This window comes from Impatiens glandulifera, chromosome 1 (assembly GCF_907164915.1).
Source record: "Impatiens glandulifera chromosome 1, dImpGla2.1, whole genome shotgun sequence".
Taxonomy (NCBI): Eukaryota; Viridiplantae; Streptophyta; class Magnoliopsida; order Ericales; family Balsaminaceae; genus Impatiens; species Impatiens glandulifera.
The window spans coordinates 12552066-12576465 of NC_061862.1; the positions used below are offsets into that span (position 1 = coordinate 12552066).

At 32.9% G+C, this 24400-nt stretch overlaps 1 protein-coding gene and 1 pseudogene across 1 annotated transcript; both read right to left on the reverse strand.

The window, feature by feature from the left end:
• Positions 1–404: 404 nt before the first annotated feature.
• On the reverse strand, positions 405–6365 carry LOC124922445 (annotated as a pseudogene).
• A 3184-nt stretch (positions 6366–9549) lies between these two features.
• LOC124913037 (RING-H2 finger protein ATL2-like) lies at positions 9550–10239 on the reverse strand. Its single transcript, XM_047453691.1, has one exon. It carries the CDS (start codon positions 10237–10239, stop codon positions 9550–9552), a length of 690 nt encoding a protein of 229 aa, XP_047309647.1.
• Positions 10240–24400: the final 14161 nt, after the last annotated feature.

Genomic DNA, 24400 nt, shown 5'->3' on the forward strand with positions numbered 1-24400 from the left:
TAATTATTTATTTAATCTTAATTATAAGTAATATAATAAATATATCACATTTATTTATTTTAATTATTGATACGGACATTATTTAATATCTTTCCGCAAGCGAAACAAATAAGATGGCATACGGTGAATTTGTCACGAAGAGAATACTAGTAGAAAAATGATTATTAAAGACGGTTTTCACCGTCGTTAAAAGCCTTAATGCCGACATTAATAATTATTAATGTTGGCGAACAAAACCGTCGTTCGTCGATAATACAAAACTCGACATTAATTTTTTTTTATTATTAACCACGATTTTAAGGGGGAAAAGCCGCGATTAATAATATTATTATTAAATGTTGTTCTATGTAATGATGTAAACTGATTAACACTTTGTAACTTCAGCCTCAAGATGAGGCCAATAATGTAGGTAGCAACATTAGATAGAACAACATTAATGATGTTACAAAGCGTTTTGTCAGTTCTACATCTAAGTTAAGTAGAACACAAAATAGTAAATAAATACATCTTACTACAAATGTATGTGTAAATGATACATCTTCCAATTTTCTACAACAGATACATTTCCTAATATGCAAAATGATGTCAAATTTCAACAACTAAATTCAATTGGTTTCATAACTCGAGACCTTCGCCTCCTTTTGCCTTCTGGAGTTGACCTAATAATACCACCACTCAACTTCCCTGCAAAATTGTTCTTTGCTTGTGAAGTTGATAAACTGACTAATGTTGTTGGATTATTGTTCTCTTTTTCAGACTTTCTGTTTTGATCATCTTTCACACCTCCCTTTACTGAAGAATTTGGCCTCTTCTTTGATGATCGAAGCACCACTCGTTTCTTTTCATGGCTAAGGAGTCGCACACGAAATGGATTTCTAGATGTGTAGCAGACCGACCCTTTAGCCGAATCATCCTTCTCAAGATCAACATTTCTATTGTTTACCTGAAATTTTTATGTTTACACTCTTTTTGCAATTGTTTATCCTATTCTCAACTAAAATACCTTTTATTTTTTATAACACAAATCATCCATCAAAATTGGATTATTTCAATAAAAATATCTACTTGGAAGTAACAAGTAACAACTATCTTTTAAAAATATATATATATATATTAGATAACTGACTTGTTAACAGAAACATACCAATTGCAGAAGTGCGGAAAAGGTTCGTGCAACATCATGTTTCTCTAATCCCTTGACACAATCCGCAAATGATAATGCATTTCCTCCTGATTTCGAGGATAGCTTGTCCAAAACTCTCTCACCGTATTCATGAATATCAAATTGTGGGCGCAATTCCTTGACAAAACATTAACAAACATGTCAGTTGGTTTCAAAGTTCTTTTTGATAATGCAGGAGATTTCGCCTAGAGAAGAAAGGAAAACATTGATGAAAAACTTACTTGCTCTTCCAAATTGTGTTCAATTCTTTGTTTCCATGTGGAGACACGAGCAGCTATCTCTGTCTGTTTCTCTGTCTCGGCAATGGTAGCTAGAAGAGCATCCTAAACTCAAGAAAAGACAAATAATTGATCTTCTGTACATCTATATAACAGCACAAAAACATTACATGGGAAAGGATACTCAACAAACCTGTCCCAAAATAAAGTGAAGTTGTGTTTTTTTACTAATCTAGAACATATTTTGCTTTCTACAAGCATTTACTAAAATATTCTTCAGTTGAATATACTGCTAATTTAGGACAATAATTATAGAAGGTAAGGGCTACATGAATAGTGTTGCTTATTTAAGAGAGTTGGAAATTTGCAATACTGATCTTATTCAAGTTATTGAACAAACACTCTCAATGCTGAATATTACAACAAGAGTAAGCATGACTCAAAATAAAATAAGCGATAAACAATGAAAAGATGCGACCGAGAAGGATGAAATTAAATAAATAAATAAATAAAGCGATTAAGGTCATGAGCATGTGAAGGATATAGCTGATGGAAACAAATATGCTAACAACTAAGTTTGTCAGATATTAAAAAACAACCCTTATTTTCTTTACTGAAGTCCTAAGAATCAAACTCTATGCATATAGTTCCTATGGTAGACAAGATAATGCAGGTTTATAACACAATCATTCGGTTCTTGACTAACATCTTCTCATAATTAGAATAAGAAATCCAAAAATTTAGTCTTACTAAGTGAGAACGACATAGATCTTCCAGGCTTTCTTGAGAGCTTGGACCTTCTTCTTGTCCACATGCATCTCCGTTGAAAAGAAAAGGATCATCATCATGCTGCAATATTTCAATATACATGTCATTTAGCTACGATAATATAGTGTTACCTGCTCGCAGAATTTAAACATTAAGGCATTGCTTGATGGAATAACCTCTTATCCCACCATCAATCAAATCATTTAGATCATCAACTAAAATACAAAGGATATTGTAGCCATTTAACCCAGATAATCCATATTTTCATCAAACAAGTTTTATATGTATTTACACCATACAAGCTCTAAGGGTTTTTATCGTTTCAACCTTCTCAGCTTGCATTTGTATGTCTTCATAGTCAAATTTATTTTCTGGCATCTCATCAGGTAAATCAAAACTGAGACCCCCTTCTTCATTGTCATCCTTTTGATCATAGAATAAATCATGTTTTTCTTTGACCCCATCTACAAAGGCCTGCCTCAACTGCAATAAGAGATGTCAAAGATTTACAATGCAATCTTTGAACATATGAGGATATGTACTTTAAAAGGCCTATCAGAAACCTTTTCATATGGAGGAAATTGGGTTTCTTCTTGTCTTTCAGATGCTTGCAATTGTGCTTCCCATGCTTCATTAAACTCGGGACTAATTGTACCGTGCAATTTTGCTAGAGGAAATTGCATGTGTAGGTGACATTTGGATGACTTAATAATCCGCCTTCGGACAGCTTTATCTGCTTGAAGTAAAATTGATAAGTGGATAAACCCTTGCAAATTAATCTGAAAGCTAAAGAATAAAATTGTACCTTTTTTAAAAGGTTTTACTTTCATATTCCCAGGTTCATGAGGGTTCAAAGGCTGCCAAGGATCATGGTCATCATCTGAAACATCAAATTCTCCTGTTTCTGTATGCCCATCACAAGTTCCAAAATCCTGACGATTTCCTCCAGAGGTAAATGGATCATGCCTAAAACTAGAATCATTCCGATCACATTTGTCATTTTGTTGAGAACAACTAAGGTCCACATCCTTATTCTTCCCTGTCTATGCTGAGATTGGGAAGTAAGGATTTTGCGAGATTTGGATAAGGAAGTCCCTCTAGCTGAGACATTCATATTTCTTCCAGCCTTATAATCCTTTATGTAATCATCAACTGTTGCAGAATCACAAGGTTCCAATATGATGAAATCACAATAAAGATTGCTTGTGGATAACTGCAACCAAAGGAATCAGAATTCACTTTTTTTTCTCAGTCAATGGTGTAAAAGACCAATCCAATATTGTCAGGATAAAAATAAAGAAAAGGTACCAAGTACGTTTCCAGTTCCCCACCATCGCCAATAGATTCTAAGCAATCACCTTCAAGCACAACTAAGTTTGCTGGAGGCTTCACAAAGTGATCCAATATATCTTCTCTTTCGTTAGGAATGTCTAGAGAATTTTTCTCGTCAACTGCACTACCAAGAAAATCTCAGAATAACAATTGCATACAAGTTAAATAAACACATACTGCAACAAACTACCTGGAATATCATCCAAATCCCAGAAATAATCATTTTCTTCATCATGAACTGTTTGAGAACTATTTCCTTCTTCTTGAGATGATGCACTTACAGGTTCAACATTCTGGCTGTTTTTTATGACAGCAAGAGCAATGATTAATCCATGTTGTACTGACAATGTTGCTGAATATTAAAAAGCCACATCTTTATATAGTTGCTTTATGCATGACACAGAGTTACTAGAATATGTTAGTAAGATGATGAATGACAAACCTCAGGATGATAATACATAAATAATATTCTATGGACAATCTAAACGCAGAGGATCTGTGTTATCATGTAAGCCAATATAGTTAGCATCATATTATGCAGCTAGAATTTACTTAAGCATTTGTTATTTCAAGGGTATATGCAATTATCTACATCACTCAAGAGAGGGCGTAGTCCAAGACGAAGGTTCCCCAGTGGTTAGCAGCTTTAACCAAATTCAATAACTCATGACTCAAAGATGGAGTTGAGTAGTTATGAGTAATTGGATTGTTATCGTATAAAATAATATATTTGTAAGATGTGGTAATATCATATTATTATTATATTAGTTTTTTTATATAAACTTAGATTCTATATACCATTCAATATAATATCTCTATATATTCTATCTTGGTATAGAGCAAAGTTTTCGTTCTTCAACACACAAAATCATAAACTTCCGATACCTCTGATACCTCAATCAATGGTTACTTCAATCATGGATGGAGTCTTTAATAAATTTATAATATCAAAGTCATATTTTCGATCTAGAGCACACAAAATCTTAGTCTTCTGATGTTATTTTAGTCATGGATAGAAGGCTCTAATAAATTTATTATTATATTTATTTATTAAAAAAAAAACTTTTAAATTTTTATTGATTTTCTTATTTTCTTCGGTTATAGTTTCTGAGTTTTTTCAGTTGTTTTTTTCACCCCAATAGTCAATGTCCACTACTTTGTAGGTCTTAATCCAACCATATGGGATTATTTACTAGTTATTTAGTCAACACATTGTCATCTTGTCGATTGATAGATTACAACACTCACGAGTAACCCCGAACTTTTTTTTTCAGTTGTTTCACTCCAATAGTAAATGTTCATATTTTTGTTAATCTTAATCCAATCATATGAGATTCTTTATTGGTTAGTCAACACATTGTAATCTCGTTGTTTGATTAATTACAACACTCACGAGTAACCCTCGAAGTTTTTTCAAATGTTGTTTCACCCCAGCAATTAATACTCATGAGATTCTGCTCATTTCGCTGACTTAGTTAGTGGACAACGTATCCTGTCGTTGAATGAATTACAACACTCACGAGTAATCTCCGATTTTTTTCAGTTGTTGTTTTACCCACCATTCAATGCCGATAGGATTCTACTTATTTCGCTGTTTATTTAGTCAACACACTGGCATCCCTTCATTTAATAGATTTCAACACTCACGAGTTTATCAAATTTAAAAACATAAAATTAATATTTTTTAATCTATTCTTCAACCTCATGTTGTCCAAGTCTTTTTCATCTTGAATTTGAGAAAAAAACTCATATAAAATATATATTTGTAAAATATTATCACAATATTAAAATATGATTAAAATATGATGATAATATTATTATTATTATATTAGTTCCTTACCATGTCTATATATATATTAAACATAAAACTATGAAATTCTATATAACATTCAATATAATATCTCTATGTTCTAATAAGTATAACTCCTTTATCATCTCTACTCAAGAGCAATGCCAATCTGGCATACAAATCATCTAAATAATTTTAGCTTTCAAATACTAATTTTTTTCAAGTTAATGAATGCCTTGACACATCATACTGTAGCCAGGGTTATGGCTACAAAAGAGAGAAAAACACTTCTAACCTAAGTCTTTAAAAGTAACAGACAAGCCATTTTTAGTTGTGGTTTACTAACTCCAACTAAACAGTTGATCATAAGGCTTGGGACAGATATAGAATTAATGAGAGCCACAAATGATAAATAAATAAAGAAAGAAAATTGCAACATAAAAGGTAATAATCAGAATATATTGGGAAATGACAAAATTAAAAGAAGGAGCGAAACATACCTGTTCTGAGAAATCAATTCCAAAGCATGCAAAACCAATGAATATAGATATTCAACCTTCCGGCTATACACTTGAATTGAACCCTGAAGTAGTAGCGCAGCTAAAATTGTGTAAAGAAAAGAACATGTATCATCAGTCAGAATTCAGAAATGACACATATAGCTGAGAAATTTAACAAATTTCAAGCATTACCTGACCTAATTCGTAGAGAACTAACTAACTAACCTTCGGCAAAATTGATAGAAAATGAGCCACAATTTTCACCAGTGATTTCACCGGAGCAAATCTTGAGAAGGTATTCCTCGAGATTTTTAGCGAGATCGACTGTCCAATTGGATTCTAGGTCACGAAGTGGCTGTACCGTGTGGAACCTACCGCCGCCAGGTCCTTCTCTATCGTCACTCATCATTGATTAACCTCAATCATTCATAATGTCCATTTCAAGTCATACAAATTACAAAGGAAATACCAAAAACGTACACGGGAAGATTTGTAATATTCGCAGGGAGCGTATGAACGAACCAGATCAGATAGAGAGAGAAAGGAAGAGGGAAGGAGCCAAAAATTCAAAATTTTGGACAAGGTTTTTCCCGTTAGGTCTGAAAATCGTTGGGTTGATTGTTTAATAAAACGACATCGTTTTTATCAGATCCCGCAATATTATGATTACCTTCTTATAAAATAAATGTGTCATTAATTTGAGGTGTCTTTTGTTGTTGGAAGCACATAAATTATAATAAATGTAAGTAAGTAAATTAATTGATCTTCATTTTAGGTAAACTCATATATATATATATAGATATGAGTTTATGTCACCTACAACTTGTTTGATATGGAATTATTTATTAATAATTTATTAATCACATTAAAATAAATGATTGTTTAATTGAAGGACATCAACACATTAAAAGAAGTAAAACCAACTGTTACGTACGTTTAGATTGTTTAATAAAACGGACGTTCTATTTGGGTGGATATATATATATATATATATATATATATATATATATATATATATATATATATATATATATATATATATATATATATATATATATATATATTTATATGAGTTTACACCGATTTAACAATCATAACTATAATAATAATATTCTTCTTGTTTTTGAATATTTTCTCACTACTCTATTAAATCTTTTACCAAAGATTGCATGGTTGAAGTTCAACGAAATTAATGTAGTGCAGTACGTATTTCTGAATCCGATTTTTATTTTATTACTCGATTCTAACCTGACGGGTATTTCTATTTTTATATCCATTCCTGATTCGTCGGGTACCCAATTCCGGAGGGTACCCATTACCCGATTAAAATACTTATAACATTTTAAAGATCGAAGAAAAAGACATAATAAATAATTTTAACATTAATAATATCAAAACATTAAAAATACAAATAAAAACATTAATTACCTATTCATAATTGTTGTAAATCTTAAAAAGGATAAACTAAAGTAAAAAAAAAATAGTATGAACATTAAAAAAAAATTACAATACGAAGAATGATGAGAGAGAGTAATATTTTGTTATTAAAATAAAAGTTTAAGTTGAAAATTTATGTAGAGAAATATTTTTTGGGGAATATAAAAAAATTAAAGTTAGAGTATAATGTATTTATGAATATGGTTAGAGTGAAGCGTGGATAAGATCAAATTAAATGATGTATGTAAGATACATTTGTAATCATGAAACAATTAATGAAAAGTCACACATTAAACTTTAATAAAAAAAAATATATTAATATAGTCGGGTATCGAGTTTGGGTTTCGCACACTCCCCATCCTCGACCTTGTACCCGACCCGGGCCGACCGGATACCTTCTCCCTCTCTCCATACCCGACCCCGAACCCGATTTAAAATACCCGAACCCGACTATCGGGTATCCACGAATATCGGGTATACGGGTACCCATTGTCATCCCTACCAATAATCAAGGGTTATAAATTCAGCAAACTTATTCAAAAATCAAAGAGTCCGATGAAGAAAATCTTTGACAGCAATGGTGAACAAATTGACAATCATGAAATTGAATTTTGGAAAGGACAAGATATATAAGAGAATATTCTCTTGGCTTCAATCAACACTATCAGATTCAATTCAATCCTCACACAAATTGTCGGTCCTAACATAGACACAACGTACAGATACAGATTGTAGGTAACATTAGAGAAGATGTACATTTCTCAATATCAAGCAAGACTTATGTAAGAATGCAATTACAAACAGGAAATGAATGATTATCAACAGATGAAGAAGAACACTAGAACATTGTCGATTCCCTTGCGCTAGCTGGTGAAACGATTCTAGATCATCATCTTGTAGCCCATATTCTCGGAGGACTAGGACCTGAATGTGAAAACATAATTGTCGCCCTAACCACTCGAATTGAATCGATATTGGTTGATGAACTCACTAGGCACATATTGATTATTGACTCACGAACAAAGATGCATTAAGTCAACATCGTTCGGTGCTCTGGTGGCTAACATAGCACATGATCGTCAAAATCACAGTAATAGGAATCAAAACAATAATTGAACACCTACTCGTTTCCATGCTTCACATCTTTCATCCAAGACATCTTCTTTAGGAGGTAAGATTGATTCATAATATAATTTCCTCTTTTGAGACGGTTAAATTTAATGGCAATTGGCCAAATGTTGATAATGGGCCATATGGTAACAGTTGGCCAAAGAATAATCAGAACTCATTTGGGCCACAAAATTTAACCTAAACATATAAAAAAAAATAAAAATTTGATGAAAATTTTTGAGAAAATCGAAACGGTGGAAATCGACCAAAGTGTACGAATTGTGAGAAAATAAGACATGTTGCTAAAAATTCCAAATATCATATAATATGTCAAATTTGCAATCGCCATGTTCATTAAGCAAATGATTGTTATTATCGGTATGAACCAAAACAATCTACTACATCAACAATGATGGCGTCGTCTGCCTCTATATTATACCCCTCACGATATTTAGACTCCGGTGCATCGAAGCATTTGATAGATGACCTAAACAATCTTCATATTCATTCTCCTTATCAAAGTACATAAAATATTACTTTTGAAAATTACATGACCCTCTCTATTTCTAATATTGGAGAATCTTTCATTCTTAGTATAGTTTGAGAACACTAAAAGTTCAAAATATTTTTCACATATCTGGCTCCACTAAGAACATGTTAAGTGTCTTTCATTTTTCGGTTGATAATAATGTATTTTTTGAGTTTCACCCAACTTATTGTATTGTAACGATCCAGATACGAAGAATGAGTTGATTCGTGGGACACTAAGAGGAGGTTTATATTGTCTCAAACCACTATCATATTCTCATCACTAAATTTAAGCCAAAACTGTTAAAATCGAGAGTTTACGTAAAATCGTTAGATAGTTATAAACTCGTAAAACCGTAATTTTATTTAAAATATTTATAAATAAATAATATTTTAAATATATTATTATTCACTGGATTAATGCTAATAATAATAATAATAATAATAATAATAAACCAATGGATTCATTTCAATTATGCCTTTAAAATCTAATTGATCAATTTTTTCTCAAATTATTATTTTTATTTATTAAACTTTAAAAAACTAACATAAACTCCTCTTTAACCTAAGGTATATAAAAATTAATGAAAATTATCTATAAGAAAACTTATCTAAATCATATACCCAAAAACAAAAACTAAAACTAAATTCACATTTAACTTCAAAATTCGATCATGTATTTATCTACTTATAAGTTGGCTGATGAATCGATTCGTCCGATCCTCCTCCTCGCTCAACATCTGACTCAGTTGACATCGTAACAGCTCCCGAAGAAGAAGGTGCCATAACAACGTTGTCGTTTCGATTCATACTAAAATTTCTCCCAAAAGCAAACATCCCATTTCCGCGCGATTTAAACAACACCTGACTCGGCACCGAACTCGTCCCACCATCCACCACCGACTCGTTCCTCTTCCTCGATCCAGCAGCAATTACCAATTCAATTTCCTTTCTCCAATCACTCAACGAAGATAATGTAGGAGTTAGATCTTCATTCGGTTTAACCGGCGTTCGACATACAGGACAAGTAGAATGAGAATAAAACCACATGTCGATACAGTTTATATGAAAGGTATGTTGACATGCAGGCAGTTTCTTACACTTATCTCCTTCTACAAAGACTGATAAGCAAACGGAGCATTCTGGGTGGTCTTCTTGTTTAGATGTCGATGGATAGATAAATTCAGGAATTAAGGAGGAGAGGAGTACAGAAGAAGAAGATGGGTTTTCTGTATCTTGGGGGAAGATGATATTGTTAGTGTGGAAAAAGGGGTGGCAATGGCGGATGTTGTAAAGGTACCAGCGGATACTGAAGTAGATATAGATTATGAAAATGAAGATACTGCAGAGTATAACAATGGAGATGGGTACCATAATACTTCTTGATTTAGATAGATGATGATGAAGAATAGAGGAAGAGGAGATCTGTGAAAATTTGTTTTGATTTATAGGATAAGAAGGAAGTACTCCTTCTCAACTTGGAAGAAGGAAATCATGACTCTATCTTCTACTTCTCCAACCAATTTACCGAATATAAAGCACAAAATGTTTTTAAAATTCAAAATACCAAGGCCAAAATTAAAAATAATTAATTATTTCGAATAAATTTGTTATATTCATCCAATTAAAATCATAAAAAAATAAAATTAATTATTTTAGAAAATATATTATATACAAATAAATCAAATAATTATTCTAAAAAATGTTGTATATTTTATTTTAAAATAATTAAAATTTTGAAATAATTTTTAGTTCTAAAATATACCTAACAATAAATGTTATACATTAAAAAAAACATATAGTTTAATTAATTTTGTGTATTTTTATAGTTAGAATAAAACAACAGGACAATAATACGGGTCCAAATCAAATAAGACCTGGGTCACGTGAAAACGAGGTGCGCATCTATTGGCCAAATGTATAAGAGATAACACTCGGGCTAACACCCAAGGCATACGACGCCAAACACAGACGAAACGCGGCCTAATTGATCGGGCTTCTACTTATTTCTCGCGATGAGTGGATAATGACGATCGAATTATATGAAAATTTGGTCGAGCTTATCTTCATCAATTCTTGACTGAACGATAAAACTCAAAAAGGGAAATGATCACAATAGTCGTGTGATTATTTTCCCTACGATCCTAGGTCATCTTACTCATCGGAGAGGATAAATTTCGACTCAACAAGTTGCAGTCATTAATGACTCACGAATTTAACCTATTAGCCACATGTCTAACTCGAACTCTTTATAAATAGGCCCCCTAGGAAAGATGAAGAAGATAAACTCACCCCAAGCCTTCAATCATCTCCTACATAAAATCGCATTAAGAACATTCTTTAATATTTTTTGTTTTTAGAAAATTCTGTAAAAAGATTTAAAACTCGGTTCTAACCTATTCAAAATTTTCAAAAAAATGTTTAGGAGTATTTTTCAACTGGTTGTAAATTATCATTCATGTTATAATTAATGTTATGAATAAAAATTAAATTTTACATAGTTCAGTTCACGTGTTCTTTAATACTACGTGATTGTTCTATTTCTCGATTTGAATTGAATCATTGGTAAACTTTTTGCCAAATTCAAATCGAATGAATCAATCTAAATCAAAATACTTAATTTTAATTTTTAAATTTCAAAAAGTTGTATCTCTTTTCTTGAATTCTAACTCAAGAATGCAGATTTAATTAGCTTCCCAACCATTTGTAAATAATGTTAAGAACATTTTGAAATCAATTCCTGAGTGATTTGGTAATTTTCGACAAAAATCATTTTTTTTTCTTAAAAAGCTCTCTGGTTTTATTTTTTAAATTCATCTAAATGTTAAGTTAGCCTATTTTAATCCATTGGTTTTAGTTCTAATAAGATAAGGGTCGGACTTAGGGTAAACCCGATAAGCCGACGGGCTAGGACAGCCCATTTTCCATGGCAGCCCATTTAATAAAAAATAATAGTATTTTAGTTAAATTTATAAGTTTTTTAATATAATAATATGCAGTCTATTAGTTAAAAATTAAAAAAAATTAATTTTATTTGGTTATGGGTTCAAATCCTATCAAAAACATCTTTTTTTTTAATAATTTATTTTAAATAAAATTAAGACATCAATTTTTTTTCAACATTTTTTCTATATGGAATGGGACAGCCCAATTCTCTGTCACCTAATAAAGTTAAAAGCTTTCTATAAGCTCCAAATTCAAATTGGAATCCTAAATCACAAAATTGATTTTTCCTACTAAAACATGTGTTTTCTATCAAGGTTTCAACGAGGCCTCGATGGGTTAAATGGTGGTCTATTCTACAGAAGAAATCAAACTTCCTATTTGAAGCCTCAAACATACCCAAAACAAATGTGCACTAGGAGATTGAAGATGAAGAGCAACTTAACCCTCCTACGCCTAAGTCTAGCACGTGTTGTGTCTAGTTTACCATAGTTCCTCCCTCCGCGTTGACCCTTGCTCAGTTCCCGTTGACCCCGGTCCAAACCGCGTTCATGCAACCATTCCCAAGAACCGATGGTTTATCTCGCGCCAGGTCGAAATGGCCTTAGCCTCCCCCTTTTACCTCCCATTTAATTAATTTATTTTTTATAAATATTTAAAGGCTTCAAAGTATTTTTTTTAAAATAAGAGTATAAAAAATCTTTAAAATATTTGTAAAATAAATAAAAAAATTATTAACACTTATTTGGATTTAATTTTTAAATCTAATTCATTGATATTTTCAAATACCCTTTTTTAACGATTCTTGACATTATTTTAATATTTTAAAATTAAAATATTAAATCTAAATACATGTTTAGAATTTAGAAAAATAATTGTATAAAAAAACATAAAATTTAATTTTCTAAATAATCAAAATTTTATAAATACTATTTTTTAACTGGACATATCGCGAAAGTCATTTTCCGAGTGTCAAGAAACAATGAACCAAAATGAATTTTAGCATTTTTTGTTCTCTCTTACATTATTAAAAGAAAAAGAAGGTTAGGTGATTTAGACTATTAAAATAATTTTAAAATAAATAACTAATCTTTAAAAAATTAAAAATCGAAAATTGGACAAGCTCATTTGATAATAAAAGTTTCAAAAAAAACCACTAAAGATCATTTAAAATAAAAAAAACATGTCCAAATTGAGGCCTTACAAGTTAAGATGTTGTAATTTAATTGTTTGTTGAAAATTTAATTATTTAAATATAAATTATAATTTATAGCTAAATTATTTATGATTTTAAAAGTTAGGGTGTGCTTGATTTATATAAATTGAGTTTATTAGCGTTTGCGTAATAACATGTTGTTGTCGTAATTTTAATTAATAAACTAACGTAAAAATAACATAATTATACACATTTTGTGTTTAAACATAATTTTTTTTATCTAACTCCTTAACCTTATTTATAATCTCAGCGTTTAAATTTATAATTTTATGTGAGACTTAATTCAAACAAAAAAAAATTAAAATATAAATAAGATTGATAAATATGATAAATGAGAATAAATATAATTGATAAAATCATAGAAGTCTAATGTTTAGTTAGAGTGTGTAATCATTATCATGATATTGTTTTGATGAATAAAGAAAAAAAAAAATAAGCATATATATTACAAGTAGCTCAGTTATATGTATTAACTAATAAAAGTACATATAAACATAACTAATATAAAATAAAAAATATTGACTCATTTAGCTTCTATTAATAAACATTAACAAATTTATTTTCTTAAAATTTATATATTTCTTAATTAAATATTTATTTTTTATTATTCTTTCTTTTTATTAATTAATAAAGTTTTATTTTTTTATTAATTAATTACTTTTTTTTCATTTATTTATTTTTCTTTTTATAATTTCTGTGAATAGATGTTTTTTATTTTCTTTAATTTAAACAAAAAATAATTTAATAATCTTTTTATTTAATTTTTTATTCAGGTTTATAATAATAGCAAACAAAATCACTAGTTATTATTTTTTAAATTTGTTTTTTTTGTATTATCTTGATTATTACTCTTTGCTGTTTGATGAATTAATATTTATTATTATCTAAATTTAATGGTCTTTTATTATTAAAGAGATGAGTCATTATAATATCCAAGTATTAACTCTTCATATAAAGAAAGAAAATTAAAATAATCAAATAACAAATGCTAACCTATAAATAGATCTAATGAAGAAAAATAAATAAATAGAGTGAAATTAATTAATTAATAAATAAATAAATAGAAAGAGAAATTGATTAATTAAAGAAAAAACCTTCACAACAATATAATCGAAGAAAAAAATAAAAGAAGAAAAATTAATTAATTAATAAATAAATAAAAAAAGAAATTGATAAATTAATTAATAAAAAGAGAGAAAATATATATATATATATATATTTATAAAAAATAACTATATTTATTAACATGATTAAATGATCCAAATTATTTTATAATATATATATTTAAATAAATTTTTATTAATTTATACGTCTAATTCATCTAGTATTATAAATACAAATGTCTTGACTATCTTTTTTTTTCGTAAATAAAATTATTATTGTACAAAATTAGTTTTAACTATTAATCATTTACTATATTGTATTTAATTAAAAATATAAAATATTATTATTTATATCATAATTTAATAAAATAATAAAGTTATAAATCTAATATCAATTGATCATAATAATTACATTGTTATGTTCAAAATGTTTTTTATATTAAGTTATAAGATTTCTCCTAGTTGAGTCACAAAAGAAAATTGTAACCTCTAGCTTATCATATAAAACATTAAATGGTTAAGATTTTTAAAAATAATAAAACATAGAGTCATGAAAAATAAGCCCAAAAGTTTGAATTTTTAAGTTCTTATCTGATGTTTCGTCTTCATTATGATCTTTTTGAGGAGAAGACAAGCTACTAGACTTAGGCTGGGAAATTTGATGGAATAACCCTCATAGGAGGGTTATTACCACTTTTAGCATACTGTTTATAATTTTTTGATTTTTGACCTTCACTTTTGCCCTTAAATAAAAAAAAATATAAAAAAATTTGAAATGTCAGTGCGCCTTTCAGTTTCTTGTCCCCCTTTCCCTCCTCTCCACCAACCGTCCTTTCCCCGTCCTTCCTTCATCAACTTTCCTTCATCATCAACGCTTCCTTCATCAAGGTTCTTCATCATCAACGCTTCCTTCATCATCAACGTCCTTCATCAACAAAACCGGAACGTCTTCAACATTCAGGTTAGACGCTACCTATCTTCGTCGTTTTATCGTGGAAATGGATGAATGTTTAGGGTTTCGTCGTTTAGAGTCTAGGATGTAGGTTAGGTCATGGAATAATGGTTTTAGAGCTTGGCTGATTTGTTTTACAGTGATTTATACATCCGACGAATGTGACGAAGGCGACAGTGCATCTGTCGCAGACGACGATGCATCTGTCGCAGACGACGATGCATCTGTCGCAGGCCGGAAATGCATCGTCGTCTGCGACAGATGTATTTCCCGCCTGCGACAGATGCATCGTCGTCTGCGACAGATGCACTGTCGCCTGCGACAGATGCATTTTCCTCCTTGCATTTTCCTCCTTGCATTTTCCTCCTTGCAATTAACACTGACTGGTCACTGTCACTGACTTCTGTGAATTTTTATCAATTGCAGATCACATGAATGTTTGTGTTTTTCTCCTCTTTGATGGAGACTGGAAAACTGATGATTGTGGGTTAGTTCTTTTGTCTCAAGTTCGTGTCGTGGTGTGAATGTACCCCGAAATGCTACATATGAAGAGTTAGCTTCAATTGTCTATAATTCTATTGGTGTGGACAAACTAAGATATGACTTAGTGTTCAAGGTAAAGTATAATATGTTAATGATCAATTCTCCTCCTGCAACAATCATTGGAGATAGCGATGTGGCGTTCTATTTACAAGAACTCTCATCTTCACTGCCCAATCATCGCGCCCCGCTATGTGTCTCCTTAGTAGAGAAGTCAATACCTTCAACTCAACAAAGTGAAAGACCAGAAAATGACATATTTGAGCAGCAAGATATCTTACCAAGGCATCGAGATGTATTTGAGTAGTGCGACGTATTTGAGCAGCAAGATGTATTCCCAAGGCAACAAGATGTATCTGAGTAGCAAGATTTGTTTGAGCAGCAAGATGTGTTTGAGCAGCGAGATATATTTGAGCAGTAAGATGTTTTTGAGCAAAGAGATGTATGTGAGGAGCAAGATGTTTTTGAGCAGGAAAATGTCTTCCCAAGTCAACCAAGCACTTCCCATGTTAGGAATACATTCAGCCATACTGAGGGAACCAAACACTACTTCTCATATGAACCACCCGAGATCGAAACTCCTCCTCCATTAATTGAAAATTCATTGGAAGTGGGTACGTTTTTTGATAACAAAAATGAAATACAATTGAGGTTGCATAGACATGCGATGTCTAATCACTTTGTCCTTAAAGTGGTGAAGTCAACAAAAAAATCTTTGGTTTGTAAAATGTATGGCTGAGAACTGCAAGTGGAAATTGCGTGCTAAGAAAGGAAAATTCTCGGAGATGTTTGAGATCAGAAAATTTGTAAAAGAACACACATGCTCAATTTTGACGAGACAAGACAATGTGAGGCAAGCACCATCATGGGTAATTGCGGTGTATATCAAACGTAAATACATGGACCATCACCATGACCACATGCCTAAAAAAATAATGGAAGACATGCATACAAGTTATGGGTTAACTTTGACATATAATAAGGCTTGGAGGTCAAGGGAAAATGCCTTAATGGCGGTGCGAGGAACTGTGGAGGATTCCTATGGTGAATTGTCATCCTACCTGTTCATGTTGCAGAAGAAGAACCCAGGTACCATAACTGACATCCAGACGGATGAGGAAGGACACTTCAGGTATATGTTCATGTCTCTAGGGGTTTCAATTAGGGGTTTCATAGGATGTTGTCGTCCTGTATTGTGCATCGATGTCAGCTTCCTTAAGCACAAAGTTGGAGGTCAACTACTGGTTGTGATAGCATTGGATGCGAACGAGCAACTATATCTCGTTGCTTTTGGTGTCGTTGATTCAGAGAATAATAACTCTTGGACATATTTCATGCAACAACTAAGGTTGGCAATTGGATCAGTCCCGGATCTCGTCTTCATATCCGATAGACACCCAAGTATTGCCAACGCCTTGTCCGCGGTTTTTCCAGAAGCACATCACGGTGCATGCACATACCACATCAAAATGAATATAATGGCCAAATTTAAAACTGATAACTGCCATATTGAGTTTGATTTGGCTTCTCGCGCATACACCGAGTCCACGTTTCAGAAGCATTTTGACAAGATCAGAACTAAAGACCCTAGGTTTGCTCAATATTTGGAACAAATTGGAGTGGAGAGATGGAGTCGTGCTTTTTTCCCCGGTTCGCGATACAATCAAATGACAAGTAATTACGCTAAGAGTTTTAATAGTTAGTGTAGAGAAGCTAGGAAATATCCCATAACAACATTAGCTGACTATTTAAGATTCACAATACAAGATTGGTTTTATCATAGAAGAGAAAAATCAACCAACTACAACGAACATTTATCTCCATATTATGAAAAGTTATTACGTGAGGAAGACGAAAATGCTAGATTCTACAGCGTTTATCCACTTAATCGATTTCAATTCCATGTGCATGACGGTGAATTTGATTTTCAAGTTGACTTCAAGGGTCGAACTTGTACTTGTAGGGTATTTGATGTATCCGGTCTTCCTTGTACGCATGCCCTGGCTGCTACCCGTTTCCGGAAATCGGTTCCATATGAGTTGTGCGCAAAGTTAGATAATTTATGTTCCATAAGTTATGTTCAATTTATCTTATGTTGAATTTATGTTATTTTCAATTTATGTTATCACTGTATAATTTTTCAGGTTTTACTCAACTGAATCGTGGTGCATGGCTTATGCGGAGACATGTTATCCAGTTTTTCATCATAATGAAGCTTGGGACATTCCCGAACATAGCAAGAAACGAGTCTGCCTAAAACCCCCCGTGAAGATTAAGAAAGGACGACCAACAACAAAACGTAGATCATCACAAGGTGAGGTTCGTAAAGAACGGAGACGGTGCGGCTCATGTGGGGGTCTAGGTCATAACAGAGCAACATGCTTAGCAGTCATGCCTGCACCATCTACTACAAGACCTTCACAATCAAGTGCCCAATCTACACAACCTTCACAATCAAGTGCCCAATCTTTGGCATGAAACTGTTTTAGGGTTTTGATCAAACCATTTTTGTATGTACATGAAACTGTTTTAGGGTTTTGATCAAACCGTTTTTGTATGTACATCAAACTGTTTTTGTATGCACATCAAACTGTTTTAGGGTTTTGATCAAACTGTTTTTGTATACACATCAAACTGTTTTAGGGTTTTGATCAAACTGTTTTTGTATGCACATCAAACTGTTTTAGGGTTTTGATCAAACTGTTTTTGTATTTTGATCATCTGTTTAAGTGTTGTCATCTGTTGTCAAAGAGAAATAACAGGATTGCAGGAATGCATGAATGCATCTGTCGCAGGACAAAGAGAAATAGCAGGAATGCATCTGTCGCAGACGACAGATGCACTGTCGCCTGCGACAGATGCACCGTCGCCTGCGACAGATGCATTTCATTTATGTTTTGTGTTTGATTATATATATACTACATTATATTTATACTACATTATATATATAACCCATTTGCATTCAAAATAATACAACTGCAAACTAAATTACATTAAAAAATAAATACATATGGTTTACATTCAAAAATATACATAGCTAAATTATGTCCATTTTCTATGGGTCTATTATATGGTGGAATAACCTAACTGCCCATTTTTGTCTCCAAAAAACCATGTTTTCTGTTGTCACAGCTGATATATCCAATTTGGCAGTAAGGTACTCCAAATACATGATTGTAAAAAGACCACAGTCTCCACTCTTCGTGCACTTGGGGACTCTTGGGTGTGGTATTACAACATATGACATTCCTTCCAAACTGAACTTAGGATACTTGATCCTGTCAAACTCGATCGTTCCAAATAGAAACATATATGGAATCATTTCACATAGTGGTTTCATGAACTTGTCATAGTAATTCTTTTTGATAAATCATTGTTCGCAGTCATAAACATTGATGCACCAATCTTGTAGTTGCACCTCACACAGGACCCAATGTTTCATATTTAGATTCATAGGGAAATATACTTTATCTACAATCATCCAAGAAGTCATCAATTTTCCTTCATCACCCCTGAAATATTCCATCAAGTCATCGTCGAATTGGTATGTTTGTGGATTTTTGGAGAACTTTGAATAACGTAACGACAACCTCGTAGAGACATTACAATCACATATTGAGAAATCCATCGGTTGATAAGTCTTGGGGAAATTGGCAACCCTTTTTTTAAGAATGTAACATGTTGCATCTATCTCCTGCGACAGATTCGAGAAAATGAAGTAAGCACAGAGCATCAAATGAATTAAGCACAGAACATCAAATGAATTAAGCACAGAATTGCATCTGTCGCAGGCGACGGTGCATCTGTCGCATGCGACGGTGCATCTATCGCATGCGACGGTGCATCTGTCGCAGGCGACGGTGCATCTGTCGCAGACGACAATACTTAATCGTCTGCGACAGATGCACCGTCGCATGCGCCAGATGCATCGTCGCCTGCGACAGACGCACCGTCGCCTGCGACAGATGCAATTCCTGCTATTTCTCTTTGTCCTGCTGTTAATACAATACCCAAAAACAGTTTCAACAACAAAAACTTACGTGATCATGTAGCCAATTCTGAGGCCTCAACATTCTGTTAAACAAATCTCGACCAGCATGGAAAAAAACCAGATTTATCTTGTCTTCATCCTCCAGCTTCAGCCATTGTTTCAACTCATCCAACAGTTCACTATCATAATCTAAAAGAGGATTGACAGTTACTGGATCAATGAGTTTAAAGGATTTTCCATTAGGATCTGTGTAGTTCCCCAATTGTGTGGACCTCTTCTTTCTCCGAAAACTCTGTCCATGAAATCTTGTTGGAGTCAATACCAATACATCATCATCCTTCTTCTTTCCCAACTCAGCCTCTTCATCCTTCTTCTTTCCCAACTCAGCCTCTTCATCCTTCTTTTTTCCCAACTCAGCCTCTTCATCCTTCTTCTTTCCCAACTCAGCCTCTTCATCCATCTTCCTTTTTTTGCCCAACTGTTGTAACCTATTTTTGGTCAAAACCACCTTCCTCTTCTTCTTCGTGGCCAATTCTTTCTTTCCCAACTCAGCATTCTTATCAACAAGATCAACATCAACATCAACATCAACATCATCTTTGTTTTCATTCTCCTCGACTTCTTTGTTGATCTCCAAACCATCAACAGCAGCATCATCTTTGTTTTCATTCTCCTCAGCTTCTTTATTGATCTCCAAACCATCAACAACAGCATCATCTTTGTTTTCATTCTCCTCAGCTTCTTTGTTGATCTTCAAACCATCAACAGCAGCATCATCTTTGATTTCATCATTATCAACAACAGCTTCTTTGTTGATCTCCAAACCATCAACATAAGCATCATCTTTGTTTTGATCATCATCAACAACAGCTTCTTTATTGATCTCCAAACCATCAACAACAGCAGAATCTTTGTTTTCATGAACAACAGCTTCTTTGTTGATCTCCAAACCATCAACAGCAGCATCCTCCAACCCAACATCATGAGCATCATTGTTTATCATCTCCAACCCATCGGCAACATCATTCTCATCATTGTTTATCATCTCCAACCCATCGGCAACATCATTCTCATCAGATTCTTTGTTGAGATCCAACCCATCAGCAGCATCTTCTTTCTCATTCAACCGATCAACAACATCATTCATATCAGCAGCATCTTCTTTTTCATTTAGGAAATCATCAACATCATCATTCTCATAAGCAACATCTTTGTTCATCTTCAAATCCTTCTCCACTAAATCATCAGCATAAGCAACATCTTTCTTTTGTTGTTTTAATTCACCCAATAATTGGATTATGTGATTGAACATAACCCGTTGATCCTCTTTCATTACCTTCATTTCAGTTTTCAGCTCCTTCACATCCCTTGTCAGCTCATCAAACTTGTCATCATTCTAGGCTTCAGTCACCCGATTGTCTTGCCTAGTAGGAGAACTGTCTTCTTTCTTTTGAGGACTCGTTGCTGAAGGGACATGGCTAGATTCACGAGTAGTAGACCGAGAGCTGTCTTGGCTAGATTCATCACTAAATGACTTCTCGGTCCTCTTGGCTAGTGTGATTTTAATTGGTTTTCTCCTCTTGGGCGTCGGTTTGGGAGTACTGCCATCTTCATTCTTTCTCTTCCTACCATCCACTTCAAATAAATCATCATAAATGTAATCTCCCATTTCTTCAAATTCATCCCCACGGTAGTTCCTCTTCTCCTCCTCAGACTCATGAATCTTGTTAAACACATTGCATTTGAAAAGGGCATTGGATACCTCTTGGCTAGTGTTGGTGTTGCTTCTAGAGGCTGTAAAAAGTAATATCCTTGGGCATATATGTTTTTCCTCGATCATATCCACAAATTTGGGGACAAATGTCTTCATAACCAAATATGTCCAAACTTGGAAGGCTATGGCGAACCCACTAATAGTATAAGCAACATCACAGTTCCCCTTGCAGGTTTCCTTCTTCTCCACATATAGCTGCCGAAGATGTTTCATGTCCTTGTCAATACCCTTCAAAGTTGAATTGAATGACACCTTTCCCCATGGAAATTGAAGGAATATTTCCATATCCTCCACCATGCTGAAGATCTTCAAACATACCCTCTTCCCTATTATCAGATCCAAAAAGACACTGGTAAATAAGGTTGATGAGCCCAAGCTTCCATGCATCCTCTTTCTCAGAGCATTTGAGGAAAACAGTTTGAACCTCTGTCACTCTAACAACCGTTTTGCCACCAAAGTATTTATGGACTAGGGGTGGACATTCTTCAGCGTGCCAGTTTTCAATCACAGGAAATCTTCCAAAATTTAGGCCTGTTACCAAGGCATATTCCTTCATGCCCCAGTAAAGCTGTTGACCATTGACTAAGAAAGTTATTCCCTTCGAATTGGAGCTGCTTTTCCTGATCAACATCTGGTGGATTATTGTTCCTGAGAAAATGACAGTCGGGGCTTTCAATAGATACTGAAATTGACTCTTCACAGCCCTTTCCATAAGACCAAAGTGATTAAACTTGTCATTGGTCTTTAACAAGTAGGTGCAAGTAGATTTCCATGAAACACGTCCAGGAAAGTTCTCAATTACAGTTTTGTTTTTGCATTTGGTTGGTGCCATCTGCAAAAAATCAATAAGTCAGAATAATGAAAGTAAATACCACTTATTTAAAGGAAATATGACATCTGTCACCTGCGACAGATGCACAGTCGGCTGCGAAAATGCATCGTCGCCATCGAAGCCTGCAACAGCCTTCGACAGAAGCATTTTAAACCCAAAACTAAACCTAAACAATAAACCTAAACAATAAACCTAAACAATAAACCCCACCTAAACCTAAACCCATACTTAAACCTAAACAATACCCTAAACCATTCCTCCATTATAGCATGCATGGATATAAAACGGAGAACTAGGATAGAAACGGGGAAGATAAACTCACCTTCGTCGTTCTGGAGTTGTGATTCTCGTCGGGGGCTCTTGTTTGTCGTCGGGGGCTCGTCGGGGTTCGGGGGAGAGGACGTCGTCGATGTTTCGGGGGCTTTTCGTCGTCGTCGTCTTCGGAGTTGATCGGTCGTCTTCGGGAAGTTGGAAACGAGAGAGAGGGAGGGAAAGGAGAAGTGGAGAAAGGGAAACGACGGGGGAGAATAGAAAATCAAAAAAATTTATTTTTTTTTTATTTAAGGGCAAAAGTGACCTTTTGCCTTGGCAAAAGGTCAAAAATCAAAAAATTATAAACGGTACACTAAAAGTGGTAATAACCCTCTTATGAGGGTTATTCCATCAAATTTCCCCTTAGACTTAGTTTGATTTAAGCTCAAATCTTAAATCAAATTGTTTATACTAGTTTGATTTAAGTTAAAATTATAAAGAAAGAGTATTTTTGTAGACACTTAAATTTTATATTTTGATTTTATTTAAATAAATAAATATAATATTATTTATTTGTTTTATAAGAAGGAAATAAAAAAAAAAATTAAAACAGGTCTAAGCTAATTTAACTTAAAACTAAAACTAAAAGTTTAAATCAAATTGAATCAAACTGGCCTAAACCAATTTGATTTAAACTTTTAACTTAAATCAAACTAAGCCTAAGTCAAGTGATTTGTCTTATTCCTCAAACAGATCAAAATGAAAAATGAAGACGAAGCAGCATATATAAGAAGACAACCAACTAAAAAAAAATCAAACTTCATCAATACTCGATCAAATCAAGTAAATCAAAAGTTAAAATGATCACCAAGACAAGGTGATCATTTTGCACACTTTCTGGAAATGGAAATCAGTAGAAGAAGATCTCAGTCGAAGAAGACAAAATATATTAATGAAACTCAACCGAAATTAAAGAGTTCAGACATCTCTAAGACTTGGGTTGCCTATAAATAGGACCTCCCAGTGACTCTGAAATTTCGGTTTTTATAGAAGAAATTTACTTAAAGAGGAATCAAAGTTAATTTCACACCATTTAAATTTTGTATTAACTTTATACAAATATCTCCAATCCACGTTAATTTTCTAATCACGAATGTGATTCAAGTTTTAAACCATTTTTCTTAAAACAGAATAATGAAGTTTATGTTGGGAATAAAGCGGAATAATCACCATATTTGTGATAATAAACTATTCTCACATGATTGAATCTTTAGGAGCGAGAAAAACAAACATAAAAGGAAATATAAATAAAACAAGAACACCAAGAATTTAACGTAGAAAACCTTCTCAAATCAATGAGTAAAACCACGAGATTTTTGTTCAAAAAAAGTTTCACTACAATCAAATATTAAACACGAAACAAATGAACATAAGAGTTAAACAAAATGAATATAAGAGTTAAACAAAAAGAGATCTCATTATCTCTCTACAAGTGTATGCTAGATGACTTTCAAATACGTTTTGATAAGTCACTTTCTCCACATTTTATAAAGAACGAGAACAATTCAAAAATCTTTTTATAAGATAACCATGTCCCTATTTAATAAAAAAGGACTTTTGAGCTTATGCACTTCTGAGTTTCTGAACGTTTAGGCTTCTAACTTCTAAACTCCTTGTAGTAATAAGACTCGGCTTTTTATTTTATAGTTGGGAGTCCAATCAAATAACTCAACTATTTAGAACACTTTTTCAGTCGGAACTCAATTTTTTGTTACTGATTTTTTGTCTCGCGTTCTTCTTTCATCACTCGCGCCATCATCTGATTTACAGTCTAGCATCGGACACTGCCTCCCTTCTTAAAATATTTTATACTGGATCTTATTCTTTTGAATTTGCAATTAAAAGTTATGGGGATTGAATGTCAAATTGTAG

Excerpts from the sequence above, each read along its gene's own strand:
- LOC124913037 (XM_047453691.1), bottom strand. The coding sequence starts at position 10,239 with ATGGTACCCATCTCCATTGTTATACTCTGCAGTATCTTCATTTTCATA.